At 34.4% G+C, this 21909-nt stretch overlaps 1 protein-coding gene across 4 annotated transcripts in view; it reads left to right on the top strand.

Annotated features, from left to right (window-relative positions):
* The window catches only part of PTPRC (protein tyrosine phosphatase receptor type C), a 118241-nt gene that overhangs the window by 38598 nt on the left and 57734 nt on the right, over positions 1-21909 (top strand). For 2 of the 4 annotated variants that reach the window (XM_036068576.2, XM_036068579.2), the window contains exons 3-4: positions 15668-15688; positions 19453-19650. In XM_036068576.2, the coding sequence (XP_035924469.2) occupies positions 15668-15688; positions 19453-19650 (219 nt within the window). The remainder of the gene's footprint in view (positions 1-15667; positions 15689-19452; positions 19651-21909) is intronic. The other 2 variants (XM_036068580.2, XM_036068582.2) reach the window with 1 other exon arrangement.

The following is a 21909-nucleotide window of genomic DNA, read 5'->3' on the forward strand; positions in this document are numbered from 1 at the left end:
AGGTTAACACTGGACACTGTGAGGACCCAAGCCTAAAGGAGGCATGTCCTGAGGTTTTAAAATGGCGACTATTTTAGCATAGGCATAACATAAGCCCAAGGTGTTCTTTTGACTTTTGGGAGTGCTTCAGCCAATCAAGAAGGAGGAAAAGTAAACTAAATATGAAGCTGAAAGGGGGCCACATCCATTTCCATACAGCTGTGAAAAACTTTTTGTGTAGAGATGTCAAACTTAAGAAACAGATGGTAGATCTCTATCAGTCAGTGAAAGGGTTCTGAGGTAGTTTTGGGGATGGTTGCCAGGAAGCTGGCCCTCGGGACTGCAAGGCACGAGCATTGTCTGAGCACCTTTGTGAGGGGAGCCCTGGATTCAGAACCTGTGGGATGCAGCCATTTCCATTACTTGCATGAAGATAGAATCAGAGATAATAAGTCATTGGAAAATCACGTGTTTTTGAGGGTTGGGATCTTTACTGTGACTCATAAGACTTGTTTGATAAAATTTCTTCGAAGCCCTCCAAAGGATGAGGGAGAGTGCAAAAGAAATATGATAAAATACAGCATCGGATGTGATAATCACATTCAAGCTAGGGGGCATACTAAATACTATAATCTGATAATGTAACTCTCTTTTATTCCTCGCTGAGCAAAAATTGCAAAATCATGGAAAAATTATGCCAAATCTAGAATTCGAGACGATAGCCACATAGAGATTCTTGCCCAACTCATAATTAAAAAGAAAATGAGATTTTGTGTGCCAGTTATACAAATAGATGGCTCATCCCTGATAGGTTCTTCAAATAGCTTTAACTATTACTGGATTTCTGAATCTTATTTGAAAATTATCCACTGATGGACAACAAGTGGAAAGGGCAGAGAGATGGATATGTACTAACTGCAATGAACATTTGTTTAACACCACCTGTGTGCCTGCTATCCATTTTGTAAAGCCCTCTGCAAATATTACTCCATCTAGTCCTCATATCAACCTATATATCGACTAGGTATGATGAGCCTATCTCTACATACAAGGAGAGTGAAGCTCACAAGCATTGTTTAACCCACGCAAGGCCGTAATTGGCTGGGCTAGGATTCAAACCCAAGTCAGTTTGAGTACAATGCAAAGCCAAGCTCTTTCTGGGTACAGTTTTGCATTTTGTTCTTCCTTGCATGACATAAATATAGATATATGTGAAAATTTGAGAACATATGAAAATGTCAAGAGGAAATGCAATACCATCTTATGAAAGGAGAAATTACACATCTTACAATGAGTTTCAAAATTATATTGCTCAAAGTTTTGTGACTTTGTTTTGGACCATAGGCCCAAACAATATTAAGATTAAAACCAAGAATATTTATTAGGATATAAGGGATGCCGATTTCACCAGTGCCCTTAAGAAACACAAATAGAGTTAATAAGTCAAATGCCTAATGGTGGTAATCATGATGATGAGTAACAATGATTAGTACCTGTTACTGAGTTCCAAGTGAAGAGGTGCTCAGTGCTTACTTACCTACTAGATACTTCATATTGTCTGTCTTATTTAATAGTCATAACAACCTTATGAGTAGATATTATAGATTAACTGATGAGGAACAGATGCTCAAAGACAGTATGTCATTTTTCCCAAGGCCACATAGCTAGAGAGTTGCAACAGAGAGATCCAAACTCTTGTGTGCTGTTTCCAAAGTCTATGATCTTAACTGGAACACTTCATGTAAAAAGATAGCTAATCACATAAGTCAATGTATGATATGCATCCCTATGATTAGTACACGTGATTATTGCTCTAAACATTAGGAGAAGTCGGTGGCCTGAAGAGACCAGGAAAATTGTCATGAAGTTGGAATTTGAACCACAACCTGAAAATGGCTATGATTAAGGGTCATTAAAAGAAGGCAAGATATTCCAGGCTAGGGTCATGTTAAACTGAAAGGGAGAGAGAAGACATGTGCTGAAACCTCGTTGGGTTATAAGAAATTGCCTTTGAACTGAATTTGAAATGAAAAAAGTGATTTTATTTAAGCATATTGATAACGCCATTGGAAAGGCAGGATGGAGATGGAGTGTGATAGTAATTCCATGATAGTAGTAAAGATTTTGGAATTTCCTGCTAAAATATTTTAGCAGGAAACATATCAGTACATCTAAAAAGCAGACTAATGTGGCAATCTGTATCATGCATGGGGAAGGGAGGGAGGAAGTTGCAGTTTAGAAACAGTCTAAAGGTCAGTGAAATAGGGGCACCTGGCTGGCTCAGTCAGCGAAGCATGCAACTTTTGATCTCTGGTGATGAGTTCGAGCCCCACATTGGGCATAGAGCTCACTAAAAAAAAAAAAAAGTCACTGAAATAGAACATGACCAGTACTTGGACTAGGGTAAAAGCAGTGGAAAGGGAAAGGAAGCACAGACCCTGGGTGTTAGATATTCAAGGATTAGGTCCTGAAGTTCAAAAGAATGATATGAAATGAATGCTCTGGATCCTCTCCTTCCACACATGGCACTATGTGGTTAGTAGAAAATGCAGGAGCTTTGGCATCTTGTGGACCTGGGATTGAGCTTTTCCATCATTACTTACTCTCTTTTGGAATAATTTATTTAAACTGTCAATGTCTTCATTTCCTCATTTGTAAAACAAGAGTAATAGTACTTAACTTGTAAAGATATTATAAGAATAGGAAGTATTCAAAAATTGTTTTTTTTACTCGAGATAGAGCACAAATTATCTGACATCAAAGGGGCATGAAAAACTGATCCAATATAAATTTTTCCAAAGAAGCTAAATAAAAAATTGTCTCATGACCTTTTCCAGGATATATGATTAATGGATGTTAATACATTATTTAAATATTTTCTCTGTCATGAAACAATTGTTTTTAGTCAAAATATGAGACAATCGGTAGAAGTACTCAGCTTGGAAAATTGTTACCAGCCAGGGCTGAAACATGCCAGGTACCGTGGCGAGGCAGCAAATGCTCCGATACATTTCTGTGTTTTCTGACATTACCTTTCCTGAGACTTCAAGTGTGATATCAAGGAAGTCACTCAACTCATTTACATTTGCCTGCAAAGAGTGTGACACAGAATGTCCTAGTGGTAGAACAATGCTTGTATGTGATGATGAAGGATTCTGCACGCATAGGAAATATCCTTGCCTTGTCTCTGTTTGGTCATTTCATCATCTTGAAGTAAAAGGAACATGAAATCTATTTACAAATAAGCACGTTTGTGTTTTTTGTTTGTTTGTTTGTTTGTCATCTATTTTCTTCAAGTTTCCTTATGTGACTAATTAATCAAATTTAATTGGTGCCAAAGAGATGGTGACTTTTTATGTTATGAAAGATAAGATTGGATCTAACTTTTTTCTCATTAAAATATCATTTGCCAAATGTTTTCGAAACAAAGTGCTTTCTCAGTGAAACGAATCACCACCATAATAATCAACCTTATCTTTGAAATACCTTTTCAGGGAAACAAAAACAAATCAACCTGAAATTCAGTTTTCTTTCTTCTTTTTCTTTCTTTTTCTTTTTCTTTCTTTCTTTCTTTCTTTTTTCTTTTTTCTTTCTTTTTCTTTCTTTCTTTCTTTCTTTCTTTCTTTCTTTCTTTCTTTCTCTTTTTCTTTCTTTCTTTCTTTCTTTCTTTCTTTCTTTCTTTCTTTCTTTCTTTCTTTCTTCCTTCCTTCCTTCCTTCCTTCCTTCCTTTCCTTTCCTTTCCTTCTTTCTTTCTCTCTTCTTTCTTTCTTTCTTTCTTTTCTTCTTCTTCTTCTTTCTTTCTTCCTTTCTTTCTTCTTTCCTGCTTATTGTCTTTCTGCCTTTCTTTTTGTCTTTCTGTCTTTTACATTTTTCTTTTCTTTTTCTTTTTCTGTAGCAGTTAAATGTATATCAGACAGCTTCAACATACTGCAGAAGTTGTGGTTTAACCCTGAGATAGAGCTGATTATGCCGGCGCTATGGCAACCCGTTTCACCATTTGGACTGCTTGTGTGCTTAACCACAGAAGCTGCACCTCTTCCTTTCCTATAAAGACTTAGAATCAGAAAAACAGAAGTACACCGAAGAGAAGAAACCACAAGAGCAGTAAAGACACTGCTGTTAGCTTTTAGCTGTGCAAACAGCACACTTGTGAGAACAACATATTGAAAACCTTTTCTATTTGAAAGTGTAGCTTTTCCCGTTAAGCCTGGGATTCCTTTAATGATTCTGAAAGTAAATCAAAGGTTTCTGTTCAGAGTTTTCATTAAGGGGAAATGAGAAGTTAGTGGTGCATTTATCACCCTTTGCTTTTATTACCCTTCCCTTAGGAGAGAAGGCTTTTGTGCAGCTTCCGCAGACCTGTGATTCTGTTTGTGAGATAAGAGCCGAGTTTGGTAGGCAGACTCCCTCAAACCTAGCATTTATTTTCTGTTTATTTCTTATTATCTTGCATTTAGTTCACCAAAAAAAAAAAAAAAAAAATGATTCTCATTTAAAGTTCGGTCCTTGTTCTTTTAAAAAGTTTGTGGGTGATGCTATAAGTCATTGACTCCAGAACTAGAGTAAATGCACCGCACTCCCCACTCCTCGCTGGCTTCCTGCCCCACACAGTGCCTCACCTACCCATTCACTCCGGCACTTCTTCTACAGGATATAGGTTCTTTCTTTTTTTAAACAGCATTTTTTAAAGATTTATTTATTTACTTGAGAGAGAGAGAGAGTGCAGGGGGAGGGGCAGAGGGAGACAGGGAGAGAGACTCCCAAGCAGACTCCAGGCATGCAGGGTGGATCCCCACACATGCAGGCTGGATCCCACCACCCTGAGATCATGACCTGAGCCAAAACTAAGAGTCGGAGGCTTAACCAACTATGCCACCCAGGCACCCCTACAAGGTATAGATTTCATCAGCACAAGCTTTTTGTGTTATTTTGTTTTGTTTTAAAGCACAGACATAGTAAGAGTAAACCATTTCAAGCATGTTTTATTTTTCCTTCCTTGAGGATTTGGGTAAAAATACTGAAGGGTAAGTCCTTACCTTGGTTTTACTTTGTCACAGCCTGTTCACACCCTCCCCCCACTTTTTTTTTCCTAAAGAAAGTTTTTTCTTACTCTTTTATAGTCATAATTCAACAATTTGCACTTCTTAAAAATAAATTTTAATGTGTGACTTAACTCCAAATCCCATTTTAATGGTTCATCCATGATGTTTTACTCATGCTTGGGTCTCTGCTAGGTCTTTCACACAACTACTGGATTTAGCATACACAGTTTTCCCTTAGAGCAGAGTATAGTTGAATAAGCACAAAGCTTTTAGTGTCAAACAGATGAGCATTTAAAATCAAACTCTTTAGCCTTGCACAAATTTATTTTTTGAGGCTTCATCTGTAAAAAGAAGATAATGCTGTCTACATCGTAAGGTTTCTGTAAAGATTACATGAAGTAATATATAAAATTATTTAGCGTAGTGCCATCTACATAGTAGCTGATTATTAAACAGTAACTATTATGAATGCTACTAAGGACACTAACAAAACAATTTCACCACTTGTACAAACAGCCTTTCATGATTCTTTGTATTTCTTTGACTATAATTTTATTCTATCCTAGAAAAAGCCAACCACTACAAAAACATACACTTACTAAGGGATTAATAAAATTAGGAAGTTTTTGCTATCCGAGATATATTTTATAAATTAAGTACTTATCCCTGGATTTAGATAAATAAAAACAGATGTTTTCCTAAGAAACAAAAAGACATTTAACTTGAGAATACAGGCATCCTTCATTTTATTGCACTTTGGCTCACTGTGCTTCTCAGACACTGAGTTTTTTTTTTACAAATGAGAGGTTTGTGACAATCTTGCTTCCAGCAAGTCTATCAGCATCATTTTTCTAATAGCATTTGCTCAATTCGTGTCTCTGTGTCACACTTTGGTAATTTTTGCAACATTTCAAACTTTTTCATTATTATTATATTTGTTATGGATCTGTGATCAGTGCCTATGATTTGCTGAAAGCCCGATAGTGATTAGAATTTTTTAGGAATAAATGTATTTTTAAAATAAAGTATGTACTTTTTTTAGCCATATGATATTGTACACTTAATAAACTACAGTATAGTGTAAACATAACATAAGCACTGGGAAACCAAAAAATTCATTTGACTCTCTTATTGTGCTATTTGCTTTATTGTGGTGGTCTGGAGCTGAACCTGCAATATCTCTGAGGTATGCTCTGTAAATCTATTATGGGAAATGTTTTTAGAGTACAGTTGACCCTTGAATGACAGGGGGATGAAGGGTGCCAACTGCCCTGCACAGTTGAAAATCCAAGTATAACTTTTGGCTCTCCCAAAACTTTTGGCCTACTGTTGATTGGAAGACTTACTGGTAACAAAAACAGTCTATTAGCACATATTTTATATCTTTATATGTATTACATAGTGTATTATTACAATAAAGTCAGCTAGAGAAAAGAAAATGCTGTTAAGAAAATTACAAAGAAAATACATTCACAGTACTGTACTATAAAAAATCTGCCTGTAAGTGACCTGGGCAGTTCACACCTGTGTTTTTCAAGGGTTAACTGTACATGCATAAGAGAAGTATCTTTACCAATCATTCTTAATCCTTGTTCCTCCCCCATAATCACCATTAGAGCTTTAAGAAATTACTAGTGCACAAATCACACCTCAAATCTACTGAATCAGAATCTAGAGAGGTGGAGCCCAGAATTTTGAATCTGATTTAATCTGAAATTTTAATCTGGTGCAAATACAAATCCTAATTTTGTATTTATCGGGATTATAATATTGTTTATTCATTCTCTTTCTCTTTTTATATATGTAAAGTTATATGTAACTAATACAAACCAGAATCATAAACTGTGTTCCACTGAGGTTCCACAGTGCTCTTATTTCATGACAGTGTCCATACTATGTCCATGGAAAAAAATGGGTTGGTGGCAAATACTTCTGGGTCAAACAAAGCTACATAAATTTCTCTTTGACTTTGATACGTTAACATGTTATAAATGTCTTTGAGGGACATGTAGCATGAAATACTTCTGAAAAAACTTGACTGCAGGACTTTTTAAGACTTGTGAATCTAAATCAAAGACCTCAGGCTGACCATCATTACACAGGAAGAGATCATCTAGTTTTTTTTTTCTTTCCCCATGACTTAGAGATAAATATTTTAGGATAAAAATTCAGGGAAAGTAACCAATCTTTTATAGATGGTCATCTTGCATTTATTAATTTTTTTGTTATGATTTGTTTCATCAACATGGCTGAAATTGACCATATGATGTTTTAAGCCAAATATGAAAGACATATAAATACATGTCTGGTTTTAGAGATGAGTGTGTTTGCATACTCATATGTACTCACAATCGAACAATAGCTGTGATCTTTCACATAAAAATTCTTTAGGAGACAGCTAGATATGATTGCTATATTTAACAATAATGAATTCCTTGATTTTATTCTACCCCAGGCCTTATGCTTTTGCCCTCTTTACCCTCAACTCAATTTTACATACTGATAACTTTATTTGTATTTTTATTCAAGTGTGTGTGTGTGTGTGTGTGTGTGTGTGTGTGTGTAGTTTGAAAGTTTGAATAGTACTATTAGGTTTATAGTAAATAAGATCAGTCCTTTGTCCCCTCCTGCTTCCCATCTTCAATTCCTGCTTTCCAGAAGCAAACATAAACACTTTGAGATATTTTGGCATTTTAAATGGTGCTTTCTATTGAACTGCTGTTTCTTTTTTTCTTTTTTCCTTTTTCAAATATTTTATCAAGTATCTATTGGCTTCCTTTCTTAATATTGAAATGTTGCTTTTTTGCTCTTTGTTCATGGATGCCATGTTGTCTCATTTCTGAGAGTATGAATTACAGTTGGTTTCAGGGTTTCTTCCACTCCTTGCATTGTCTCTATTTTTCCCAAGTCTCTCTTCTGTTTATCTTGGTCTATGTCTTTCTTTTTAGAGGCTTTGATCTAGTGTTTCTTGAATGTCCATTTGTACTTAAAGTATGTTGAAATTCTGTGGTAATTGGTGGAGCTTGGAAATCGTGGTTCTTACTAAATTGCTTGAAATCAGAAAGGCATTGAAGATCACCCAGTTTTAGTTTCCTTATCTATCAAATGAACTACATGTCAATAGACATTAACATCCTATGTTTCCATATGACTAGAAATCTCTGAAATTATTTTCTGGTGGTTATCAGTAGCTGTTTTATTCATGAGATTCCAGGCATAATAACAACACAACCAATGTTTTAACATAAAGTCTGAGTAAAGAAGGGGAAAATTATGATGAGACAGACACTCCTTCAAATCTAACACTTCCTAGGTATGTGGCTGTGAGCAGTTTACTAAACTCTGAGTCTCAGTTTCATTCCCTATAAAATAGGAAAAATACTTGGCTTGCTTGAATGACTAAATGCAAAAACATGCAAAGCTGTTAGCATAATGTCTGATACATAATAACATTTCAATAAACTGCTGCTGTCATTATTATATTTACTGATAAGTTAATGAAGGAAAGACTATTTCCTATGTTTCCCTGAAATCCAGATAAAACCCTGTTTGTCCCTTGCACAGAGCGCTTACCCCATAGATACTTAATAATTTGATGGGATTTGTGGGATTTGCTGTCTGTGGACCACATACCAGGTTTACAGAGTAAGTAAAAGTAGAATCCTTTTATTTTTATTTATGTTCTTTATTATTATCATGCCTTACTAAACAAGGAAAACCATGCATAGAGCTGACCCTTATTTTTTTTTTGTCTTGATGTGCTTATTTCACTTTTGTAGGGCCTTTATATTTATAGAGGTCAGATATGCATTCTCAGCCTTCAAAACATGCCACTGTTCATTTTAGGGCAGATGCTGAGAATAAGTATGTATTTCATCTATTCTGTTTCACCCTTCTGTCCTTGTACTTTTCCTAGAGTTGCCAAACTAGACATGTTTAAATCCCTTTGGAAATGACATTCCATTTCTTTTTGGGGGTGGGGGGGGTGGGGGTAGGGGTGATGGTGAGAACGGGTGGTATTTAAAGCCCAAGTACGTCTTTTGAAATGTCATTTTCACTCAACTGATTCCCAGTTTTTACTGAAATTTCTTGGGGGTGTGACTTCAAGGTAACTTTGATTTGTGATCACTTAAACATTTTGAGTCCTAAAGGAAACATATTGGGAAAGGTAAATTCAGTAACAATGCATCTGTTAGAATAACATAGGTTTGAAGATCAAGTGCTCTGTTATCTACATTTTCATCTGTTTAATGTACTTAGTCAATTCTCCTGGTGATTCACAAAAGGATTATAATGGAAAATAGCACTTGCCCTATGATTTACAGATTTTTGGAGCTATGGTGCCACCTACTGGAATATTTCTAAATATTCCCTTGTCTAAATAATGAAAATAAGACACTTACCTTTTAAAAAAAAACGTAGAAAATGTTGCCCCAGAAGAATGAAGTCAAAAGATAACATATAGAAATACTAAGTATCTTACTATGTTCTATTTTATTACATTTGTTTCCTGCGCTTATAGAATTTAAGAACTCTCAATGCAGTTCTTACTTTTAGAAGTACTGATGCCTTCTTTTTATAGTCACACATATATACATGCCCCCTCTTAATCCCCACTACTATTTCACATATTTTTCTTTACCTGTTTTTTCCACACCCTCCCAGTGCTGTTCATATAGAATGTTTACACATATGGTAATGCTATTTATATTAATACAATCTCCTAATATTAAATAGGTATTTATTATGCACTAGTCATTAAGTACTTTCTGCAGATGTTTATTTGCTTTTTCCAAGTCTATTTGACTCCACTAACAGTATATGATTGCTTTTAAGTCTACATGAACTAGGGCATAAGGAGTACAGCGCTGTCTACCCATGCCAAACAGCTGAGACAACTATACCAGTTCTCTCGCTTTGCACTGGCCAAGCAGATCACTCTGTCACCATATACTGAAGAAGAGTGAGTAGGTCATGAAACAATTAAATATTCCATGCAACCAGTCTGATCAGGTCTTCTTGTTTAACGATGAGGCTTCAGCACAGTTGCTTCTTCCGATGATTTCGGTAACATTCCGAATACTGTCTGCATATGTAAAATATAATCGACTATTGAAGTCATTGCTCATATAATTTAGGAAGAATTACAAAATGTGATGGCAGATATTGACAAAGTACTGCAGACATTTGGTACTACTGTCTCCTCTAAATATTTAAGTAACTTCATCTATCTACCTTATATGATATGTAGAAACAGTCTCCATGGAAGTATCTGTTGCTGGACTGCTTATATTTATGCAAGTCATTAGAGTGGTTTTTGAGGGGATATGTTCTTTAGATATTAGATTTTTGACTAGGCTATTTCATGTAGGTTGTCTTTATATGTGTTCCTCCTTTGAGATTTGTAGTTAAGTTTTTTGATATTTTACAAATAATTGAAAAACTTTTTAATTTATGTAATCTAGTAGATATGGTTTATGGAAATTAATGTCATTTCAAGTTGCATTGCTATAGTTCCTGAATATTTTCTTAAGGACATTAACTTAAGTTTGGAAGTGGTTTCTATTTATGGAATTTTATTTTAGTGTGTTTCTGTAAGATTTACTGAGTGCATAAGTAATTTTCATGTGATTTATCATGTTGACTGAAAGTGTTACAGAGACTGAAAATCTGTTTATAGGGATTTTGTGACTATGAGAATAAGTAAGTTTAGTCTTATATTGAGTCTAAACTGTGATGCTGAAGACTTGGAATTTTCTTTCAAAGATAAAACACTGTGTGTGTGTGTGTGTATGTGTGTGTGTGTGTAATACTCTATAAAGAAAGTGAAATAAAATATAAAATAAGCTATGGTGTTTCAAAATAGCCTAAAAATCACTCAACAGAGGAATTTAGAATCAGATTCTGAGATAAAAGGGTGTAAAGGAAAACACGTATTCAATTTGAGAAGCCTTTATGGGAAGTAAGCATGAACACAGAGGAAAGGAAAATGTGATCCATCTTTAGATATTATGTTGTTTGCCATGGATGCTAAATTTTGTTGCATTGAAGATTAAAGGATTTGGGGAAATGTTGAATGGACCCATGATTAGACCAGAAATACATAGATGAAGATATACATTTGGAGAGAAGCTATTTTTCTGTTTCCAAGCTACGGAAGCCTATTCACAGATAAACACAAGGTCTGTGAGTTACGATACTTTTGTTTGATGTCACTGTAGTTTGGTTGACTTTCCTGTCAAAATAATATTCTGTAGTAAATTAAATTGACACACCTCTGATTTTTCTCTAGTATTTACCTATATCATACATAGAGCATTTATCCAGCAAACTATAATTTAACCTAAATGTCTATATTTAGGGTCAAGTTTGTTTTAGCAAGTGTAGCACTATTAGTCATTTATTTTGTAGTCCAAGCCTGATTAAGATGCGTTTTTATTTAGCTTATGAGCTTTTAACAAATACCCATCTCTATATAACTTAAAACATTGGCTAAAAGAATTTCCATGCTGAGAGGTCAGGTGGAGAGGAAAGGCGGTAAGGATAGATTAATGAGGAAAGCAGGAGACCTGGGGGTTGACAGCATGGTCTGCAAAGTCAGACAGGCTCAGGTTCAAACCTGGGCTGGCATATACTAGCCTTGTGAACTTAGCCAAGACACTTGACTTCTCTAAGCTTCTTAGGGTGTTGTGATCCTTAAGGGAGAAAATACAACAACATGCTTACTATAGTGCCTAGCATGCCCTGAACATTCAATACATATTAGCAATGTATTATAATAAAATATCACTTCTGAATTATCCTTTTAAAAAGATACACCTGTAGAAATTGTCTTCTCCGTTTTGGTAATTTTCCTGCTCTTCTTTTCAAAACTTGGATTAAAATACCATACATCACGTATTTCCTTTAAGAAGATTCATTGCTTTTTTATTTTTTAAAGATTTTATTTGTTTATTTATTTATTTAGAGCATGAGTGGGAGGAGGGGCAGAGAGAGGGAGAGAGAGAATCCCAAACAGACTCCACACTGAGTGTGGAGCCCGACACAGGGCTGAGTCCCAGGACCCTGAGATCATGAACTGAGCCGAGATCATGAACTGAGCCGAAATCAAAAGTGAGACACTTAACCGACGGAGCCACCCAGGTGCCTCTAAAAACAAATTCCTTGCATTTGAAGCAGTTAGAATTAAATGAATATCCTTGGGGTATTTAACATGTATGTGGCCTGATGAATAGTCTACTGTTTAGAAATATTTCTAGCATATTTACTCTAGTATTCATAGTTCTTATGTTAAAGCAAAAGCTTCCTTATTATCCCAACATTCCTTTTTTCATTTCCGTAATAAATATGTGACAAATTGTAAATCCTTCTTACAACATGTTCTATGTCATTTGTGCTGCATGTTTTGGTGGCAACAAACTAATAAACTACAGCAATCGAGCACAGTGGTGCGTGGAGTTAGTGATGGATACAGTACAGACAACATTAAGATTCCTCTTTTCTCTGTCATCAAATCTACTATTTGATTTCTCTTCTACACGTATTGATCCAATGGCTTCCATCACTCTCAGGAAAAAATTCAATCTCTTATCATAGCCTAGAAGGCTTGTTCCTGGCTCTTCTCCAAAGGTGTTGTCATCAGATCTCTTTGATTTCTCCCTTGCATTTACTCATGTTCAAAACCATTCAACAATTACTTATCAACCACTTATGATATGCAAGGCTCTTAGCTACATATCCACGGCTGCTTTTCTTCCTCCTCGTCTTGTTGTGTGATTCTTGCTGATCTCCAATGGAAGGAATTTTAATTATTAGTCATAATCAGGTTCACCTATGACCTAAATATCTTTTCAGACTCTTGGAAATTTCTATCGATATGGATATAGGTATCTCACAGATGGTAATTTTTCCCAGAGCAAAGGACCATGCCTTTTATATGTTCAAACCTAACACCTAATATCATGCCAGCAAAACAACAAATACTTTTTTGATTTAAATGAATCAAATTAACTTGTTCGAAGTTCTAAGGAATTAGGTGTTTATATTGAGAAGGGGCATATCAAAATAGTTTTAGATATTTAAAAACTTACGTACTTCTTAGATAAAGAGAAGAGATGTATCATATGAAACATGTTTATACACTCTAACTCAAATATTTTGAATCTGGCAATATGTTAAATGATCTACATTTATCATGAGGATTATTTTTTCTTTCACTTAAAACACAAGAGCTGTTAGTCACTCCTATAGTAATAATTTTTAATTTTTCTTATTACTTCTTTTGCAAATCAACACAATTCTAAGAACTTAATTTAGAAGGAAATAAAAACAAATGAGAAGAGAGAAAACTACTAACAGGAAAAAAATAAAATAAAAAATAAAAATATTATTTTATATGAGCTAGAAAAATAAAAGCTGACTAAACAAGAGGAGGGACAAAAATCCAAATCATGTAAATTAAAAACAATACTTAAGTTTGAATGATGAAGAAAAAGTAGAGAACTATAATGAGAAAGTAAGAAAATATTTGATACAATATACATTTTAATAATATATATTTTAATAATTACACATTTACATATGATATACATAATACATAACATATATATATAGGATCTATACATATATAAAATATATAATACACAAATACTTTTTTATCAATGTCATTGAAGAATACTGGGTCATACCCATCTGATGGCACTTCTGAGGGAAAGAAATTTTTTCAGATTGGAAAATAAAATCGCAAGGCAGGAAGGTGCCTTAAATACTAGCCAATCTGTTCTTTTATCTGATGCGTGATTCCTTTTCACATCAGGTGGACTATCATTTGGGAAAGAACTTTATGATCTTTTTAATAGTCATTTACAAAGAGGGGGAATGAAAACATGTCTCACTTCGCTGCAGACTGAATCCAGTTCCCATCACGGCAATAAAACTGACCTTTCCAACATTCCCACGAGCCCTCTTTGATAAATCCAGTCGATCCATGTTAGCTCTCATTTGATTTGATTTCATTAATTTCCTTCTTTTATTTTTAAGATTTTATTTATTTATTTGCAAGAGAGAGCATGAGCAGGGGGGAAGGGTAGAGGCAGAGGGAGAAGCAGACTCCCTGTTGAGCAGAGAGCCCGATGCAGGACTTGATCCCAGGATTCTGGGATCATGACCTGAGCCAAAGGCAGACCCTTAACCGACTGAGCCACCCAGGCGCCCCTCATTAATTTCCTTCTTGAAACACCCTCTACTCATAACCCTTGTTGACTTCAATTGCCCTTCTACATAGAAAATTAGGTCACCTTTGCTGGCCCTCTCCTTTAATATTTATTCAACTTCAGAATTCTATCCTGGACGCTCCTCTTTTTTTTATACCTGGGGAATCTCCTTCACCTTCGTAGTTACAATATTCATCTATATGCTGATCCATAGCCTTAGCCCAGATGTATATCTTGAGCTACCAACCTCCACCTCCAAATATTACCAAGTATTTTTACATAGAAGTCTCAAGCATATCAAATTTTCCTGTCTCTTTGGCTTTTCTTTCTTCTTTAGCTTAGTGAAAACTTCCATAATCTACCTAACTGCAATTGCCTAGTATGTTAAACTATCAACCTGAATGTTTTCCTTTTTACTCATTCTCTGCCTTTCTTTACTTGCAAAGATTTACAAAGTCTTGATGACTACTTTCAAAGTGTTTCATGGATTTTTTTCATGTCTTTTTTTTTTTTTTTTTGGTACCATTTTGGAATGTAGGTATTTGGAATGATATTCCCTTTAGTCTCTTTGTAATTCAAATGTAAAAGAAACAACGACTGTAACAACTGTACTATCATCTTTCTCATATGCTTTTTTTTTAGTCTCTGATGTTTCTTTCCCAGCTTTGCCTTCTGATAATCTATTTTCCATTTTACAACAAGGTCAATACAAAATTGAAATGCTTCTCCATTAGACCTCCCCTTAAACACCTTCCTCTGATGACTGTTTAAAGCCTGTAAGACAAATCCCAGCTTATTCCTCTAGCACTAAGCTAACTGTCCATAATCCTTTAGGTCACAGCTTAAATGTATCCAAGAAACCCTCTCTATCGCATCTTCCCCCAGCTGGCCACCAACCCCAGAAAGCTAAATTAGGTGATCTCCCTATATGATTCTATAGCACATTCTGTCTCATTTGTCATCACACCATATGATTTTTTTTTTCTTTGTTTTCTGTATCTCACACTGAACCCAGCTCATTGGGGGCAGGAAATTTCTATATCTTGGTTATATTATATCCCTAGAATGTGGCATGATGTCTAGCACATAATAGGCACTCAATAAATAATCATTATCTAAATAAATGAATGCATTTGGGGGAAAATTTCCAAGGTCTTCTGCAAGCTTAAAATTAATTCTAATAGCTCTCCTTTATTGCATTATTTTTCTTATTTTACCTGAGAATTCAAAAACTAATAGCATAATTTTGACACACTTGGGCTTTGTAAACATGACATTAAAAAGGAATGTAGTTTCAGTGGGGAAAAAGGTACTGAAAATTGCCACCTTGTGAATGTTAACTAACATAGAGATGACTTTATATATAACTTATATTTAGATAAGTATGTATGAAATTTGAAATTTTTTAAGAGATGTTTTTTTTCCTTTTTTCAGGAGAAACCCCTTCCACTCTTGGTAAGAATTAATATTTGCATTTTACTTATTTTTTGTTGTTGTTGCAAAGTTTATATATTTTAATGTTGATAGAATTTTCTATTATTATCTAGTAAAATCATTTTATAAGGACAAATGTTCTTGATGTTTGTTATGAATGGTTCTTGATGTTTTCTTGTTCTTAATATTCCTGCTTATAAGATATAAAGTTTGATAACTACTTGAATGTATTTGTATATGTATTATTGTGTATAAATTACAGCTTTTCTTAAACTTGACAATAAGTTGCATGGCAGGACTCCAATCTCTTTTTAAATTTTAACATTACAAACAATTCAAGTTAGATCACAAAATTTTATGGCTCAAAAATTGGTTAAGGAATTATCTGAGAAATTAGAATTCTAAACATATTATATATATGTTATACATATATGGGTATATATAAAAAAGAGAAACTTTGAGATTAGTAAGATATTTTATAATAATCATTTCCAAATTCTATTGTCACAATTAAATTAATAGTCTTAATGAGTATTCTAATCCTGAGATAAATTAAATTTAAACAATGAAAATGTTAAAAATAAATTCATACATACTACATGCAAAATAAGAGAGAAAATAAGTTATATCACTCAAATGTTACTGCTATTTAAAATGTATTACTGATTTCTTGATTCATCATATGGTTGACAGTATGCATTAAAAGAGTAAGTAAAGCCACTAAGATAATTCTGATTTAATAACTATAACGCACAGTTCTAGTTAGGTTCATTCAAAATATTCTGAGAATTGGGTAATTAAAGGAATTTTTTTTTTAATTAAGTGAAAATTCATTTCAAACTATGGAAACAAAGAACTAAGTGGAAACTAACAAAATGTTCCTGAATCTGCATAAGAAGTATACTCTCTTATTTTTTAAAAGATGTAGTATTAGGATTTTATCATTGTCTAGTATGGCAGAGAATTTTTATAGATTTTTATAGATACATGGAAGTCATTTATAGATACATGGAAGTCATTAAGGCATAGTAGATGTGATGGGTTTATGCCAGCTACTCTCATGTATGTTAGCATTTCCGCCTTTTACAAATGATTAAGTTCATTTCAATCATGTAAATTGGTTATTGTTGCAGGAGGGGAGTGGGAATGGGGTAGAATGGGGAGTGAATGTTTAAAATGATAGATGACTCATCATTTTATTGAGAGCGTTTCCACTGTCTCTGCACTGACTGTTATAACAAGCCTCCAAATGATGACATAAGGTAAGTCAAAATAGTGACCCCAAATGCAAATGCGAATGTCCTCTTGCAAATATTGCCAACAAGAAGATGATCAATGGAAACGAGTAGCATCTCCAAAGTGAAGATGAAGGACAATGTAGAATTGGCCGTTGGAGTGTGTTTTCTAATCCTGAATTAAATTCTTATTCATTGAATTAGGGAATGTGCCCCGAGCTTAAGACATGTGCAAGAATATTAAGGCTTCTAGGTAGGAGGATAGTTTTCTGAACACCCTTTTTTGCATAGACCTTGGAGTGAATTTGCTTGAGAGATATAATCTTTATGAATGCTACTCTTCAACAGAGCACAGCACTATTATGCGAGGTATTTGGAATGATATTCCCTTTAGTCTCTTTGTAATTCAAATGTAAAAGAAAAGAGGGAATGGGTGATAAAGGGAAAATGTCGCCACATTTCTCTCAAAGCAGAACGGATCATTGGAATCCTGCCGAAACCAAAGACAGTTGAACCTAAAAACAACAAATGAGTAATTGTTCAAGTCTATAATGATGAAAGTGCACCGAATTTTAACTCCTCCCTCTCTCCCTTCCCTGTTCTCTCTCCTTCTCTTTCCTCCTGCTGTCTTTTCCTCTTCCCCCACCCCTCCCTTCCTTTTATTCAACAAAGAGCAGGTGAGAGAATAAATCGAGTTAAACTTATGATTTTACACTGAAGCCAGGAAGGAGCTACTTGCCTATTACTTAGCTAGATATGTTGGCTTGTATTATGGGTGAAAGTTTGTTAGTAAATATGTTGATTTGTGAGTTATTAGGTTATAAAATTCTAGAGTTTGAAAATTTTCCTTGGGAAACGACTGTAACAACTGTACTATCACTTTAGATTTCTGAACCACAGCAGAGTTCCACATTATTTTATGTGCATGGCCTCGGGGAAGTTCAATAGGGTTTAGATGGTTTTTATCTGTATTTAGTAAACATTGATTTCACTTTGCCTTTGACATTAAATGAATGAAGTAAGGACTTCTGTGTGTCCTTTCTACTTCTATTTTCTTAATTCCCTATTCAGTAATCTTTTAATTTCGGTTCTTAATTCTTACCACTTCTACTCTTTTCCAGTTTCTCCCCTTCTTCCTCTTCCCATATTCATGCCATTTTCTCTTACCCACTCTTGTTGAACTGAATGGTTAAAATACTTGCGTGATATAATTCAATTTTTTGTTAATTATTGAAAAACATAAATTTGGCTATTCATAGAAGTGAATACATGTTAAACATAGATGATTTAGAAAAAAAGCCACATCACTATAACCTCATATCCAGAAATCACAATGTATTTTTTTTTTAAACAATTTTTGGTGTATTCTCCACAACTGCCTACCCGCCCACCCTCCCCTGCCAATTCTTTAATAAAGAAATACACATTCTGAATAAGAGAACACCAAAAATTTAAAGGCCTTTAATACGTGGTGCTAATGTGCCCTGCAGGAAGCTTTCACCAATCGAATACTCCAATCAGCTGTGCTGGTACCTATTTCAACACTGCCTTGTCATATTGTTTTTTCTTCTGAGGTGAATTGGAACTGTAGAAAGTGTTGTTTCAGTATCTCAAATTGTACTTCTTATATTATCAAAAAGTTCAAAACATTTTTGTAGACTTGGGCCATTTGTGTATCTGTTTGAGACTTTTGTTTCCCTGTCTTTTACCCAATCTTTGCTTTGTTTGACTTTGATTTATGAAAAATTATCACTTTGTACCTAGAACTTTATCTTTCATCTTTTTTCTCCTGGAACACTAGTCCTCCTAATAATCTCTTTTGGAGTTTATCTTTCTCTATTCCTCATTGGTAAGTCCTTTACATTTTTTTTTACAATTTCTGTTAATCAATTTTCTTTATGCATGTGCTCTATCCTTCTTTTCTTTTCTTTTCTTTTTTAAATTTAAATTCAATTATCCAACATATAGTACATCATTAGTTTTTGATATAGTGTCCAATGATTCATTAGTTGCATATAATACCCAGTGCTCATCACATCACGTGCCCTCCTTAGTGCCTATCACCCAGTTACCCCATCCTCCCACCCACCTCCCTTTGCACAACCCTCAGTTTGTTTCCCAGAGTCCTTCTGAACCCAATTGCTTTGGACAGTTGAGAATCCAGCAATCGAAAGGGAAGAGGGCAGGGAATAGTTGCTTTCAGTTTCATTTCCCCATTTGTATCTTTAGCCTCTGTTCTGTAGCTTGTTTTATATCTAAGTCTACATATCTATACCTCTGTATGCATTTATATTTATATATATGTGTGTATATATGTATATGTATTTACTAATATATACACACACTGTGTACACATGCATATATATACACACACATATCATGTCTATGTTGTGCATGTATGCGTGTATATATACATATACGTATATCTATATATTTATATACATGCCATAATGGACTGGGGAGTTAGTAAACGCAGATGAGTATATGTTGCAGGATATGATTCACGTATTTATTTTGTTTTTCTTCTTCCATCTCCCATGAATACAATAGGACTGAACTCAACAGAAAAGCCCAGTGCTCTGACTCCAGGCGACCCCTTACCTGCCCGCATCACTGCATTCTCACTCACAAGCATCTCTGAAAGAGAAAATAACTCCTCAGAGACCACACCTCCTCTTGATCCAGACAATACTTCAACTGAAAGATTCCAGAGCCCTTTGGATAATACTAATACTCTTAATGTGACAGGTTGGCACAGAGATGTTAAATGAGTTTAGGAGAACTTGTCTTTCTTTTTGAATTCTAAAATTATCAAAACAGTTTTCTTTAAATTATGTGTGCAATTTCTATGTATGTGATTTTATTCAGGCATGTTAAGTGTAGGACATCTAGGTGTTCATGAAGTATTGACTGACCAAAGTAATGAATGCTCGCTGTTAAGGAGACGATGGAGAGGGATGGGGGGGAAGCCCCCACAAGTAATATTGTGGGGGAGGAGGATTGTCCCTAGCTGTAATTTCAAAGCAGAGTCTTTCTTTGTTCAACTCCAGATTCTCAATATCAGAAAATTACTGGAGATATACAATTTATTTTTTAAAAACTACACTGAGGATTAATAATCCCACTTTGCTATTTGGATTTCCTCCAGGGGCATTTGCATTATTTAAAAAATTTAATCAAGGTTGTGGGTCCTAATGGTGGAATTTAAGGTAATGTGGCCACATTCATACCAAAATATGAGTGATGTGGTAAGCATTTTTGCCAGGGAATACCACTGAGGCTCCTCAGAATCCCAATAAATCTGTGATTTGCTCGTTCCCTATTTATTGTTAGGTCTGCCAGTGTATTTGGTACATAAATCAACCCTCATGAAGGTTGTTCATACATTTTCTGAAATAATGTGCTATATTGCCATTTTCTGAGGCAAACAGGTTTGTAGACATACTCTGATTAGAGACTAAGCTATTTGCTTAACAGGACCATTAATCCTAGTTTGGAAAACAAGTATGTATAACACTACCAAAAATTTGGGGAGAAGTACATTATAATGCTTTGAGTACCATACTGATGAAGTTTATTGGCTTTAATAAGCAGTTAAATAAATGATAAATGCCTCTTTATGTTGATTACAGGACTGTACATTCAATCTTTCCTCCATTTTTTCCCGCTACACTAGCAGAGTAGTGGCTAGGACCTATGTAAACATTGTAAGCATTTGAATTCATTGCCCAAAATTTTAACAAAAGGAATGTGAGGATGAGGGTGTTGATGGCTAGGTAGAACATTTCAGGCTAAACTTTTTTACTGACTGAGTAAATGTCACACAGAGCTTTCCATTTCAAAGGTTCCACATTTAACTTCTTGTACACAAATACACGCATACAAAATTCCATATGAAGCAAAATGTGAGAAGAAATATTTAAAATGGAATAGATTGGGAATAAGGGTGAATAATATTAAAATACTAACTTGCTCTAACACAATAATACTGATGGTAAAATTAGCTTGGAAAGTTTCTTACACTTTCAAATAAAAGAACACATTTTTCCCCCTAGAAAATAATCTTGCTATCAGGTGATATTTCAATTATCTACTGGGATAAAATCTATATGTGTTATTTAATTTTTGTTTGTAATTGATTTATATTGTGGAATACAATAAAATTTTCAGGCTTGCTAATATATGTAGGGAAAAAATCCCTTAATCCATTTTTCTAACACTGTAATATTTTCAAACATTTTCAAAATTGTTCAAAAATCATCAAACTTAATTATGTAATATTATTTTTACAAAAATATTTTATGCATGTTGCAAGACATCAATATAGTATATACAAAGTATATACTTAGACTTATATATACTAAAATTTATGTATTATATTTATATATATATAAAAAAGTATTTACACACATACACAATGGAAATACTATTTCTGATTTTTAAAGATACTGTTTTATCCGTGATATACACTCCAGACTCTAGACATTGGATTCTGTCAGAGAATGTGTGTATGTGTGTGTGCAACTGTTTCCCTGCATCTTTTCTAGTACTAGATATTAAACTTTTAAAACTCTGCCAATACGATAGTTAAAGTATTTCATTTGTACACCGAAAAAAAATTTCATAGTGATGAGCATTTTTGCATATACTTTTTGGCCATTGTATATATTAGATGTCGTTACATGTCTTGTCCATTTTTCTTTTTTTTATGATTTGCCTATTGTATATTGAGGGATTCTTTATTGATTCTGCCTACAAAGAAATATCCCAACTTTCAGTTTGTAAAGTTGAAGGAGACTTCACAAAGCTCATAGTGACTTGGAGGTAAAAAAAAAAAAAAAAAAAAAAACGCCTGGAAACCTGAGTCATCTGTGACTTCATGGCCCAGAGGGAGCCTCTGGGAATCCGAAAATGAAGAACACAGGTGCCCACCTTCCTGCCAGGTGAATTTGAATAGAGGCAGACACACATTTTAATAGACTGAGTCATTTCACGGTTCGGTAAACA

Source organism: Halichoerus grypus, chromosome 7 (genome assembly GCF_964656455.1).
Source record: "Halichoerus grypus chromosome 7, mHalGry1.hap1.1, whole genome shotgun sequence".
Classification (NCBI taxonomy): Eukaryota; Metazoa; Chordata; class Mammalia; order Carnivora; family Phocidae; genus Halichoerus; species Halichoerus grypus.